Source organism: Arvicola amphibius, chromosome 4 (assembly GCF_903992535.2).
Source record: "Arvicola amphibius chromosome 4, mArvAmp1.2, whole genome shotgun sequence".
Classification (NCBI taxonomy): domain Eukaryota; kingdom Metazoa; phylum Chordata; class Mammalia; order Rodentia; family Cricetidae; genus Arvicola; species Arvicola amphibius.
This window is the reverse complement of record NC_052050.1, coordinates 154,632,279-154,646,897: the sequence shown is the minus strand read 5'-3', so window position 1 is coordinate 154,646,897 and position 14,619 is coordinate 154,632,279. Positions and strand designations below refer to the sequence as shown.

At 48.2% G+C, this 14,619-nt stretch overlaps 1 protein-coding gene across 1 annotated transcript in view; it reads right to left on the bottom strand.

Annotated features, from left to right (window-relative positions):
• Tubgcp3 (tubulin gamma complex associated protein 3) overlaps positions 1-1,133 on the bottom strand; it is a 61,286-nt gene extending 60,153 nt beyond the window's left edge. Inside the window, exon 1 of the mRNA XM_038326375.2 lies at positions 744-1,133. Coding sequence (XP_038182303.1) covers positions 744-819 — 76 coding nt within the window. The 5' untranslated portion in view covers positions 820-1,133. The remainder of the gene's footprint in view (positions 1-743) is intronic.
• Positions 1,134-14,619: the final 13,486 nt, after the last annotated feature.

The window sequence follows — 14,619 nt, the reverse complement described above, 5'->3', positions numbered from 1 at the left end:
CTACCTTTCCCCCGCAGTGCTTATCTCGCACAAACACTATCTGCCCACCAACACACTAGTCATATTTCACACTGAAGGATTTTTTCATATCAATAAATTTTAAATGAATAAAGAACACAGCAAGGTATAAAGAACTGCGTTAACAGTTTAGCTGTGACACATAGTAATTCATCCTCTGCCCTGACAAGTTGTTACAAATGTTGTTACAAATCATGGACGATCAAAAGGCCCTCTCAGTTCTTAAAATGCAATTGTGTTTAAAGTCTTCCTTGACAACCTGTGCGAATTATGTCTTACATTCTGAACCAGTCATGTCAATTACAAAACTGTTCCCTCATGACGCGCCCCCACTCATCTCCAAAAAGAAGCTTCAAGAGACGAGATCCTTGACCTTTCCCCCTCTCCCCGACTACCACAGCTCCAGCACGGGTAAAGTGGGCAGAACTGCCCTGAGGTTTGGCTTCTCAGGAGCGTCATCCGCTACTCGAACGCCACTGGAATAAGCGAGCATCACTCCAGAGGCAGAGGTGACAGGAGAGTGAGAAGCGCGCAGAGGCAGGGCTGCGGGCCGCGGTGCAGTTCGGACCCGGGAGCGAACACCGAGCCCGGTGGACACCGGTCCCCAGACCAGGGACAGCCCGCGAGCCGCACCCCTTCCCTTTCCCGGGGCCAGGGATAACAGCTACCCGGCCGCCCGGGGTCATGGCGTTCAGCCTCCATGCCCTGAGCCCCGCCACGCGTACCTTCGCTCCGGCCCAGGATCCGGCAGCACAGGTTCTGCAGCAGGACGTTGGGCGACTTCTGATCCGGGGTCGCCATCACCGCGCCCGGACTGCGTACCGCAGCCTCCCCGTGCCCCAGGATCCCGCGCCCGGACTACGGCGCCGCCATATTCGCGGAAGCGGCAAAAGCGCGCGCCTCCCATAATGCACCACTTCCCGCGCGAGACGCGCTTGCGCCTTCTAGGCGACGACCCACCCCCGCCTCCCCGCGCGGGACTAGCGGTGGCGGCCGGCAAAGCCGTGTTGCTGTGTGCTGTTCGCGGTAACGTCGGGTCCTGGTGGCAGTGCACTTCCGCAGCTTGCGGTCTGAGCGCTGCTTTGCGAAAGACCCCAGTTGCAGTCACATCTGGATGCGGAGTCCAAGCGTGCGTGAACCCTAGGACAGGGGCGCCGGCGGCGGCTTTGCTCCAACGCTGAGCTCTCGGAAGTGACTTCTCACGGGTCTGGAACTTCTGCCCCTTGACGTCACCGGGAGGTAGTCCTGGGGACCGGGACGCAGGCACAAGGAGCTCCGTGGTGTCCGTGGAACACAGGAAGGACAGATCCCAGCCCGCAGCTCCTGCCGGGATGCGCGGTGGTCGGCAGATGAAAACTCCCTTCTTGCCCAGATCTGTCATGGCAAGGGGCTCATGCCTTAATGGAAAGCATGGCCTTATTCGTGTTTTGCTCGCAGTCACTTAGCCACCCTTCCTGCCTGCTCTGTGGTGTACAGAAAGCCGACAAGCTCCCTGAACAAATGGTACCTGGAGGCTGAGGCTCAGCCGGTGGAAGCCAACGGTGGAAAACTGCCAGAGGAGACTCCCAATTTCAGCCCACTTCACCCCTGACTGTCACTCAGTGCGACTCTGACAACGCCTCTGCCGTCAGCCCCATTCTTCGTAGCACCAACCTAGTTTGTACCAGCCACACCAGATGATGCTCCATCAGAAGGTCTAGAATATGGCTATGGCGACTGACATCACCCATTCCTACTGTTTCCCCCACCCCCCGGGGAAGGGGGGGGGAGTAGCTCATCTCCCAGGGTTACACGACAGTTTCCATCACCCAAGTAGATAGTTCTTCATCTTCAATCCCCATGGGTTGTTTTGCTGACTGGGTCCTAGCACCATCCTTGGTAATAGGAGTGATCCCAGCAAGAAGTCTTAAGATGGCTTTCTAGACTGAATATTCACACATCTAATTGTCCACATGTTGACAATCATGTGAGGGCAGCCAATGAGCCAGGAAAATCCCCAGAGTGGTTTGCCATCATGTGTGGGTGTTTGAAGTAAAGGGCCAGCTGATAGCGACACCTCGAAAGTTAAGTAGCTGGTCCAGGCAAGTGTTTGGATAGTAACATGGTCTTGAGAACACTTGGCAGCTCCTTCTACTATGCCTGATGACTTGCGTGCCCCCAGGACTCAAATGGTGTATGAAGAGGAGCAACTCCCCCAGCTGGTCCTCTGACCTCCACATGTGTGCTCACACCCCCACAAAATGAATTTTAAAAATCTATTCTAAGTCATAAACACCATAATAACAAAAAATTTGGCCCACTAGGAAAAAGTATAAATGTGTGTGTGCCTAGTAATTATTGCTGCCTGGGAGGCCTGCCTCAAGACAGCACAGGGCTCAAAGGGAAATCCACAGTATCGGCACATACTAAACTTTTCTATCTGAGAGGGTTAGGGATAAAGACACTCACACTCTTGATGGTTTCCTTCTTTATTCGCTATTCTGTGTTCTTCCTGTATTCTTACGTTCTTTCTTGTGTTCTTCCTACTGTTCCTACTGTATACTTTTTTTTTCTACAGCTTATACACTCCAACAAGGTTTTTCAGGCAATATAGGAATTACAATGTGGTTACATTCTATATTTCAAGTGAGTGATTATAACGAATACAGGTAATAAAAGCGAGTGAACCGTGAGATGGCTCGGCGGATGAGAGCAGGTAATATGGAGCCCTGGCAACCCGAGTTGATCCCTGGAACCCATATAATGATGGGAGGAGAGAACTGACTCCATCAGTTGGTCCTCCAACCTCCACACACATCCCGTTGTGTGACTGCCTTCCGCACCTGGCACAGGACCTCCCTCCCACACACACAGTTTTCAGCATCACGCACTGTTTGATGAACTCATTACAACTGTTGAACCAATACAGAAGCCTGGTATTTCCCATTCCAGAAACGTTGGGACATAGCCTTCATAGTTGATTTTGAAGCTGTCCTCACGGTTCTCTGGATGTCTAGCCATGCAGTGGAAGCAGATTACTTCTCTCAGTAAATTCTACAGCTTTTGAGAATTTCTTCAACTCTCCTGAGGGCTGGCAGAGGAGGAAAAGAGGTCATATGGGACACCATGTAGGAGGGAGCATGGGGAGCTGAATCTACCAAGTCAAATTCGAGGTGGTGCCATCCTGACCAGGGCTCCCTCACACCTACGCTCACCCTCATCCCACACATATGCAGTAAGTCCCAGTGAATCCCTGGGCTCCTCGTCCTTGGTAGAATATGGTCCTTGCACCAGATTTACCCGGAAACAGTTTTTCTTCATGGCCACTGTGCACTGTGATTCTACAAAAAGAGAAGACAATGTCTATATGTGTTAAAAATTTCACAGTCTTACGGGTTCTAACTCTATGTCTCTGAGGAGAGGGAGTGTTGCAGATCCACAGCCAAATTATCTTCGGCTAGCTTCAGTCCCCTTTATGGACACCCAGTTGGCCACCTCTGTCTCAGACCTAACATCCAGTAACTACCATCTGAAACCTTTCAGGATATATGAACCTAGGAGATCACAGCTTCCCCCAGCCCCAAGGCTAAAGAATGTCACTGGCTAACACCTGACGCCTATAGCAGAGACTTCCCCATTTTGCTGTTACTGCCTACCTGATGCTCCACCCATGTATTTGACATACCTTGATTTATGACTTTGTTTCCTTTTGTAACTATAAAATCTTCCTGGAACTGTTACCATGTTGGAATATGACATTTGGGGATAACTTGAATCCCTGATGCCAGGCCACAATAACTCATGGTTGGCTCAAAAATGAACAATCTCATGTTCCTCTAAGGTAAGAACTGACGGTGTCCATGCCACCCTGTCTGTGAAACCTTGGCAGCTTGCCCCTTAGCCATGGCCTCTGGGAAGGCTGGCTGCTCTAAGTCAGCAAGGCTGTGCCTCTTCTCCACCACTGCAGTCACGGGGCCTCATTCCTGCATCCACCAAAAGTATAACGAATTTTCTGTCAGTCACTCACCACAACACAGAAATCTTCACATCAGCCACCACATGTCTGCCTGTGTCAAGTCCCTCCGGGTACACCCAGAGTTGTCAGGAGAGTGGCCTTGGATCAGTGGCCTCAGACCAGTGTCCAGCAGCTGTGGACCGAGCTCCTCACAGGTGCTCTTCACAGTGGTCGTTATGGGACACTGTCTCTGTCAGGTGCCCACAGTAACCCCAAAGTCATAATAGCCAACTGTGTCAAGCTGATAACAGCCACCACATGTCAGAGCGACACGCCTCTCAGTGACACCCAGACCCCTGACAACAGCCACCACATGCCCTTAGAGTGTCACACAACTCTCAGTGACACCCAGACTCCTCACAACAACTGACCTGAATCACTGTCTGAGTCAAGCTCGTGATGTTAACACCTGAATTCTTCACAATGGCCATCACCCAAAACCTCACAATTACTCCTTACAATAGCCACGACCACCAAATGTAACTGTCTCTATATGAGCTTTGCACTTCCACCTGGAACATTCACAACAATGCTCCTCTGATACTCTGTCAGACATCTCACTGTGACCCACATGGTCTCCACAACAGCCACCATGTGTCATTATGTGTCAGGTACCTCCCAGTGACACCCAGAGTCATTTATAAGCCTCCCTTGAATCATGGTCTTTATCACGCTCCTCACAGTGGCACGTGGACACGTCACGATGACCAGGTGTCACATTGGTGTCACGCTCCTCACAGTGGCACGTGGACATGTCACAATGACCAGGTGTCACGTTGGTGTCACGCTCCTCACAGTGGCACGTGGACACGTCACGATGACCAGGTGTCACATTGGTGTCACGCTCCTCACAGTGGCACATGGACATGTCACGATGACCAGGTTTCACGTTGGTGTCACACTCCTCACAGTGGCACGTGGACACGTCACGATGACCAGATGTCACGTTGGTGTCAAGCACTTTCCAGTTATTCCCAGTTACAATAACAGCTCCTAGTCATACCCAGAGTCTTCACAGCAGCCTCCACATGTCATTGATCTGTCACACCTCACGGTGACGCCCATAATACTCAAACAGCCACCCCGCATCATTTTCTCTGTCGATAACCCCAAAGCAACACCAGTGATTTTCACAAAGCTAACCCATTGCACTCTCTGTGTCAAGCACCTCACAGTGACAGGGACTCTTTACAACAGTCGCCATGTGTCACTGTCTGCTCCAAGTGCCTCCCAGCTACACCTGGACTCTTCACAATAATGGTGACATGTCACGCAGCCTCAAACTGTGTTATCAGGAATGGTCACAGCAACAGCAGCATGCCCCGTCTGTGTCAAGTGTCTCACTCTAACACCCAGCCAGCTTCTTCACAACAACCACCCCATTATTGTCTGTGCCAAGCACCTTATGGTTCAGCTGCCACATGTCACCATCTCTATCAATCACCTCAGAGTGACATCTGATGCATCGTAATAGCCAACACGTGTCATTGTCTGAGTTAGGGGCCTTGCCATGACTTCTGAAGTCTTCACATGGCTGGGCCATATTACTGTCTCTATAAAGAGCCTCAAGTTACAGTCAGAGCCATCACAACAGCCACCATTGGTCAGTCTGTGTCAAGTTCTTCATCGTTCTGCGGACCATTTACAAGAGCTGCAACATGTCAATCTTGACAACGGACACTCTGTGACACTGTCTCTGTCAGACCCCTCATGCTAACAATCACAGTCTCTATGGTAGTCACCCTATGTCACTGTGTCAACCCCTCAGTGACACCCAGAGTCGTCACAATAACCCTTCAAATTACTGCCTGTGTTGAACTCCTCTTCCTCCTGAACCTATTAGGAGGTTCAGCTTTAATGTTTTGGCATCGTCTTTTTCTTTCTCTCCATTGTCCTCCTTTACTTTGGAAAACTATATTAAATATTCATGTGAAAACTTGTTTTAATTTATTGGCCGTATATTCTTTTAAAACGAGAAAGTTTTTTTTCTCCAAATAACAAATGTGCAGCCGGGCAGTGGTGGCGCACGCCTTTAATCCTAGCACTAGGTGGCAGAGGCAGGTGGATCTCTGTGAATTCGAGGTCAGCCTGGTCTACAGAGAATTCCAGAACATGTTTCCAAGTCACATAGAGAAACCCTGTCTTGAAAAAACAAAAAAGAAAAAGAAAAAAGAAAACAAATGTGCACTGAGAAATTAGAAAACCGAACCCAGGAAACTAAAGCAAATGATTACTGTGAGCTCAAGGCCATCCTGAGTATTAGAGGGCCAAGGCTAGCATCGACTTCTAGCAAGACTCTACCTCAAAACATAAGAACTGTGGATGCAGCTGGTGGTAAATTACAAAACCACAAGGCCCTGGGTGCAATCCCCAGCAACATAGAAACAAAAAGGAAAACCATGAAAACTGAAAGGCTAAGTCATGCTTGGAACCCAGGGAGATGATCACTGTGAATTCTGGTATACCTACACCCACCACACATGTGAATACACAAATATGTAATAGCATTACACAGAAGATTTTAACCTTCAGGTATAAGATGATAGTTCATATTTTTCTACATCATAAAATAAAGCTAAGGCCTGACCATTAATGGTCACACAATATTCGGCCGAATGGGAATCCACAAGTTATAGCGTCATTATTTTGCATTCTCAGGTATTTCCTGCACCTCGGTGCTTTATTTAGAAGGAGTATAAAGCGATTTTAAAGACAGCTTTGGGTACAAAACACACCCACCCGTGGAGTACCGAGTCTGCAGCTTCCGTCTTCTCCAGGGCTCCAGGTCTGAGTCATAACTGTTCTTCTGAAGATGAATCTTGCAGCCAGTGTAGAAGTCAGGACAACAGGGGCAGCCCTGCCTGATAGTTGATGTGCCATTGGTCACCGTGTCCTGTGGCAATATCTTGTTTGTGCTCTAACAAATAAAGCTTGCCTGAAGATCAGAGGATGGAACTAGCCACTAGTTAGCCATAGAGGTCTGGAGGTCTGTGCAGGCAGACAGGAAGTGATAAGGTTCAGCAGAGAGAGGACTATCAGGCAGGAGGAGACAGGAGCTCAGCCCCTGCTTTTCAGCTGAGGAGGTAGCAAAGTACGAGCTGACTGTGGCTTGCTCCTTTGTCTCTCTGATCTTTCAGCATCTATCCCAATATCTGACTCTGGGTTTTTACTATTAAGACCAATTAGAACTCGGGCAACAGTAGACTGTACCCTGTCAGCAGGCAGCACTTGGAAGTACCCAGACGCTCTATCCTGACCTGCCACCTTCCTTCTGTGTGACTGTCACAAAGCTGTGAGAGCACCCTGAAACACAGCTAACTGAGCTGCAGAGTGACTACCGCCAGTACTGTGAAGGGGAGTCTGAGACCTACCCAAAGTTTCTGGGAACTGTACTCCAACAACCCAAGGGTCCACTGGGCCTCCTCACCACGGGACTGGCCCGTAGGGAGGAGGGGCTTTGCTGAAGTTCCTGCTACACTGCCCGGCCTCAGAACTGGACTTCTCAATTGGCCAGGTAACCACCACAGCATGCCACCCAATGGGCGCTGAGATGCAAACATGAAACTTGGCAATAGGAGTTTAATTCTAAAGTCTGCATTAAAGTCATGATTAACTATAACATATAGCAGGGCTTCTCCTTTTAACACATTTAAATAAGTTAGGAGCTAAAAAATCTATATCAAGCTGAATTTTTTAAAAAAAATCCTCACCAGGTGACCTCTCCCATGACCCAGAGTACAGTGTGGATCCTCAGAGTTCTCTAACAAGCAGCACCTGATTGTCCCAAAGTCCCCGGGTACTGCAAGGAAATTCAAGTTTCTGTAACTTTTTTTTTTTTTTTTGGTTGGTTGGTTGGTTTGTTTTTTGTTTGTTTGTCTGGTTGGTTTTTCACAACAGGTTTTCACTGTGTAGCATCTGCTGTTGTGGAACTCACTTGATAGGCCAGGCTGGCTTCAAACTCACAGAGATCTGCCGGCCTCTGCCTCTGCCTCCTGAGTCCCTGGGATTAAGGGCGTGTGCCACCACTGCCTGGCCCCTGTGACTGTTTCATAGATCCCAGGAAGCCAACTAAAAGCCTTGCCACGATCAGAACTATTTTGGAAAGACGTCAGTTGATGCAGGAAAACCCGGTACTCCAGTTATTACAACAGGTCACTAGGTGTCTCTAGCGAGGTGCTAGAGGAAAAAAAAAATCTACCTGTGGCCCAGAATGTTCTCGACTTTTGTTGCATCGCCAGAGTACGATGGAAGAGAGGAAGAGTTACCCACTTCTTTCCGGAACCTGAGCTTGTCGCACCCAGGGACACCCAACCCGAGGAGGTCCAGCAGCTGCACTAGACTCAACCGGCTTCACGCCCGGCGGCTGAGGCCAATGCCAGCCTAGGAGAAGCCATCCGTCAGCTGGCCTGTGCTGCCCTCTGCCGGCCAGTGGGGCTGAACAGCTACTCTAAGACAAGAGACCTGGAATTGGAGCCAGCTGACTGTTTTAGGGAAACCTGGTAAGAACGGATTGTTGAGGAGTTCGCATGCTTATGCAAATGAGTCTTGCGGAAAAAAAGCTAAGGCTGGGACTCTGTCTTGTTCTCAGGAAGTCTGTGAGGCCCTTCCCCTCTGCAACCGGCCGGGAGAGCAGCAGGGGGTGGCGTTCCAAGGAGCCCTTCAAAACCTCTTGGTTTTCAATCTTTCCATCAGAGGCAAAACTCCCAGCAGAGAACTGCTTTGAGACTCAGGGTTTTTTCATCTTTAAAACATAAGTGAACGTGTTTGCCTTACAGAACTGTGAGAGGTTGAGTGTTAATTTTTAAAAAGTGCCAGTGAGGTGTGCAAGTCACCTTTACTATGTAAGTAGCTACCAAGCATCACCAGAGAAACCTCTTTACAGCCAGTGGAGGTCCGAGCGTACACACACACACACACACACACACACCTTCAACACGTTGCAAGATTGACAGATCGTGGGGAGTCCTGTCCCAACAGACACATCTACATCACAGCCCCTGCGTCTCTGGCTGAGGGGACATTGAGGAAGGGGCAGAGCGGAAAGAGTGTAAGAACCAGAACACCAGGAAGTCTGCTGTGAAGTCTCTCCTACAAACGGCTGCAGAAAGAAGGCCAGAACTATGGCAATTTCAATGGACATGTTGACGGGGAAGGGAGAAACCTGGGCAGGGAGGGGATGTCCCACCCCTAGACAAAGACCAGCAGGCAGCAAATGGCTGCTGGGGAAAGGGGAATTAGCCTCTCCCAGGAATGAGCCCTTATTGGTTGTCCAGTGTAGAGTGGTCAGCCTTGAAACCATGTACACACAACAAAAACAGACTCAGCAGGTTTATTTATATGTGCATGTACAAGCCTATATATGTATGCAAAATAATAAAGAAAAAGTCTATCAAATTGAGCATTGGGCGCCTGGGAGGAATTGCAGGAAGGATACCTGGAAGTGGCTGGAAGAAATGGGGAAATGATGTAATTCCATTTTAATTAAAAGTAAAAATTTTTAAGTGCCTGCGAGGGGCTGGGACTATGGCTCAGCAGTTAAGAGCACTGACTGCTCTTGCAGAGAGCCTGGGTTCAGATCCCAGCAGTCACACAACAGCTCGCAGCCATCTGTAACTCCAGTTCCAGGGCATCTGAGGCTTCTGACCTCCGTGGGCTCCTGAATACCTGAAGTGCGTGCACGCGCGCGCGCGCGCACACACACACACACACACACACACACACACACACACACGATATCTAAAACCGCCTGCAGACATTTAGAAACAGCAGCTGTAAATAAAGAAATGGAATGGCCACTAAATTGCAGGATGATAAGTTTATTAAGATTTTGTTACAGAAGTTTTCAGACTCATAGCCGGGGCTCTGAAAGTCTAAACGAGACTGTGCCCAGGATGCCAATTAAAAGAGACAAGCAATGATAAAAATCAGAGAAGATATATTCAGTGTGTCCATATGGGGAAGACAAACATGGGGGTCTGGTGACACCCAGCCCTCAGTCCATTTTCTGGGTCCTGGCATGGGTTTTAGTTTAAGCAGTGGCTAAGAGCAGGGCTGCTTTCTCCAAGGACCCAAGTTAGGTATCCAGCATTTGTGTTGAGCTCACGCCCGTCTGTATCTCCAGAGCCAGCGAACCTAACACCCTCTCTGGGCAATGAAAGGGTATGTACCTACCCACACAGAAACAGATAGTTTACGGTAAAGTAAATCTTTTTTTTTTTTTTAAAGAGAAAGTTAATTTATCAACACATCAGTGGATGTTGTATCATTTCATGTGCTAAAAATATATCTAAGATAAATTAAAATGTAGCATAGAACCTGCCAGAGTGACCTGACTATGTTGGTATGGGCAGGGAGCTCCACCTGGGCAGAAACCCACAGTCTCAGCCAGTAAAGCTAGTCTTGCCTACAGGACCTGGAACTTCCAATAGTCAGGGTTTCTATTGCTGTAAGGAAACACCATGAACAAAGCAAGTTGGAGAGGAAGGGATTTATTTGGCTTACACTTCCATAATGTAATCCATCATTGAAGGAATTCAGAACAGGAACTCAAGCAGGGCAGGCACCTGGAGGCAGGAGCTGATGCAGAGGCCGTGGAGAAGCGCTGTTCATTGGCTCGCTCCCCATAGCCTGCTCAGCCTATCTTCTTATAGAACCAGTCCAGGGATGGCACCACCCACAATGGACTGGCCCTTCCCCATCAATCACTAATTAAGACAATGTATCACCACAGGCTTGCCTATACCCCAATCTGATTCCTCAACTGAGGCTGCCCCTCTATGATGACTCTAACTTGTGTCAAGTTGACATAACACTAGCCAGCACGGCTGCTTTCCTGTTCACGGACATCAGTTCGTGTGAACCCTGAGTCCACCACACCATACATGACACACGAGACACATCCACGCAGGATTTTCACTTTTCTAATTGCACTGTTAGGAGCTGCCTATTGCTTTTGGCAAGGGGTGCTGGACTCGCACCTAGGACCTCTATATCCTAGACAAGTGCTTCTTATTTTTGAGACACAGCCCTACTAACTTGTCCGATCTGGCCTTGCGTTCTGGAGCCCAGGCATATTTGTAATATGCCTACCTCAGTCTCCCGAATAACTAATCTAACCTCTGCAGAAATATGAAGTACAACGGCCAGGGCCTGGAATCTAAATTGTCACAGTGAAGGTTTCCCAAAATAGGAGTGCTGGTTAGTCTTATGTCAGCTTAACACAAGCTAGAGTCATCTGAGAGGAAACCTAGATTAAGAAAATGCCTTCATAGGATCCAGCTGTAAGGCATTTTCTTAATTAGTGTTTGGTGGGGGACAGCCCATGGTGGGTGGTGCCGTCCTGGGCTGGTAGTCCTGGGTTCTATAAGAAAGCAGGCTGAGCCAGCCGTGAGTAGCAAGTCAGTAAGCAGCACCTCTCCATGGTCTCTGCATCAGCTCCCGCCTCCAGATTCCTGTTCTGACTTCCTTCAGTGACGGACAACAATGTGGAAATGTAAACCAAATAGATCATCCCCTCCCCAAGTTTCTTTGGTCATGGTGTTTTATCACGAAAATGGTAACCCTAACTAAAGACAAGTTGGTACCGGGTTAGTGGATGTTGCTTTGACAGACCTGACCATGTTGTATTGGGGAGGATTGTGGAAAGACTTTGGAATTTTAGGCAGGAAAAAAGAAAACCACTTAGTGTTCAAGGTTAGTGAGCTGTTCTTTGGGAGCTTGGATGCAAAAAGGTCAAGAGAAATACAGACTGATGGAAATCTGGCCTGTGAACTTCCAGAAGGAGTCAATTAAAGATTATTAGGACCATTATATATTTGATATGTGGTTCTCAGCAAGGGCTGAGTAGTCAGCTGTGATTAACAAGAGACCAGTATCACTGATGTGAAACCTTTGCTTTGTTGGGACAATGGATACTGCTCCCCTGGAGCTAAGAAGTTAGCAGAGATTAAGTAGAGCCCAGCATCATTGGGGTAAAGTCTTCTGGGAAGTGTTTCCTGAGAGTGAGCACACAGAAGCTGTGCCCCAGACATGGCCAAGGTCGTGCCTTGAACTGACAACCAGAGGTAGTAGTGCAAAGGTCACCCAGGTGGTGCTGGTTTTGAAGGTGTGAAGGGATCATGGAGAGCAGCTGAGGCTTGGTGCAGTGTGGCAGGGTTGGTGTCCCTGAAGAGAGCCCAGGAGAGGCTAGAGGTGAAACTACAGAGCTCAGTTGAAGGAAAAGTCCCCAGCATTTTGGAGACTCCAGTACCATAGAATGACCACCAAGAACAGCACAGTGGAGCAAAGCCAGCTGAAACCTCGAAGACAAGCTGTGTGTGCTGCATAGGGCCCAGATGGAGAAGTGGCCCAAGCCCTTCTCCTCCAAGTGGCCCAACTCCTCCAGAGGTGTACAGAAGACTGAGAGAATCCCTGACATTGCACATTGAGTTATTTACACTGTCGGAATGTGGTTTTGTATTGTTTAGATTGTGACTGTGCCCTGTGTGAACCAGGCCGACCTTCCCATCTCAGGCTCTAGAATACTAGATTATAGGTGTTTAAACTACATCCAACTCTATATGTGGACACTAGAGAAAACAACTGCAAAATATTAGTACCTGAAACAAACACCAAACCCTACAAAAGGGGGGGGGGCATATCTAATACTACTTCTCAGATAATTCAGCATCCTCTACACAGACATTGAGCTACCAGAAAAGAAATAGCAATATTTAGAGGAGCTAAATAATAACCCCAAGCAACAAGGTCTAGTTGGCACTCCTGAATGCCAGCTCTGACAGTCACAGAGTGGACACCCTCTGTAGTCCCCATTCTAGCCACTCAACAAGATTAACGACAGCCTCGGCCACAAAGCTGACCCTAGTGAAGCTAATGGACTCCTCTGACAACAATAGAATCAAGGCAGAAATCGGTAGCAACAGGAGAACCTCCAACGCAAAGAAAATAGACAACGTAGCAATGGAAGACTCAGAGGAAGTTTCTGGAGGAAACTACTTCAGGTTTGGCGGACACACATGAACACACCTGTACTCCCAGCACTCGGGAGTCAGAGACAGGAAGAACACCCAAGACCCTGTTTCAAAACTTCTCCCTCAGAAGGAAACAGAAAGGGAGGGAGGGAGAGAGGGAGAGGAAAATCTGAAAATATGCAAAGCCATATGAAGACAAAAATTCATATGAAAACCATATGGATTCATGAAAATGTGTGAATGATGCTGGAACTGGTAGGGACGCATGGATAGCTGTAAATGTTGCTATTGTAGCGTTTGGAGGTGGCTTGCCTCACAAACACGAAAATACAAGTTTGAATCCCCAGAACCCATGTTAAAAGCCAGGTACGTTAGTCCATGGCCAGATCCACAGTGCATAGGGAACAGAATGGTCCTTGGAGCCCGTTTGCTGAATCAGTGGACTTGCTCTGTCCACCACGCCAAAAGTAAGGTGAAGAACAACTAAGGAAGACACCCATTGTCCATCCCTGGCCTCCATATGTGCACACACACACACACATACACACACACACACACACACACACACACACACCATTTATATTCTAAAAGAAATCTCAATAATGTAAGTTTCCAAGTCAAGAATCTGGGAAAAGAATGCAAAAATAAATCCACAATAAAAGAAGGAAGAAAATAAGAAGAAATCAATATAATTTTAAAAAGAAAAAAAAGGAGAAAACTGATAAATTATAAAGATAATTTTCTTTTTATAGAAAAAAATCAATAAGCCTTTGGAAAGGCGAGACAAGGCAGGACACAGCTCACCAGTGCCAGGTGCCCAGCAGCAAACACAGCCTCAGCTTCGGAAGCCAAGCTACACCAAACTCCTGCGACCCAAACCAAACTCTGACGTCACTTTGTGCTTGCTGGAACTGTAGGCCGCAACCTAGAGACTGAAAACTGCTCTTGCTGCAGAGGCCTGGAGCAGCAGGACTCCGGCTTGTGTTGAGACCCTTCAGTGGGTGTGCTACTTGTAAATGTGTCATAATTTTTCATAAAGCAGGGCACCTGCTCATAAATCGATGAAAATCTTCCTAAAGATGCAGTCCACAGAGCAGAAACGTGTGCAGCACCCCCAAACTAAAACAATCCAGGCAGCCATCCATCCACAGGAGAACAGGTCAACAGAGTATGACAAATCACAAGGCAATCCTGCTCAGCAGTTTAAGAAGAGAACATGATAAATAAGCCAAACACGATGGTGTATGCTCAAATAGCCTTTGCTTGGCATTGAAGACAGCCCAGATTTCATCAAGGGTGGAGGGAATCAGAACTGTGGTGCCCATGGGAGTGGGTTGGCCAGAAACTATAAGAGCTTCCCTAGGAGATGTTGGAGTCCATCTGGATGGCATGGATTCCATGAAGCAAGCCTCTTAGCCCATCACTAGGTGGAGCTGTCTGGACCGGGTTTGTCCAAGTTCTTGGGGTTTTAACGAAAGAACGAGGTTATCTCACAGATCACAAAGTGGCAAGATTTTTCTCAGAAGCAAAGTGATAGCATAGACTGCCAGCTAGTGCAGGCAGAGTGCTCACGGACCCCAGGTCACTGCCGTCTCTTGTTTATGAGGGTGGCTCTGTGTTTGGATAGATGGCTCAGGT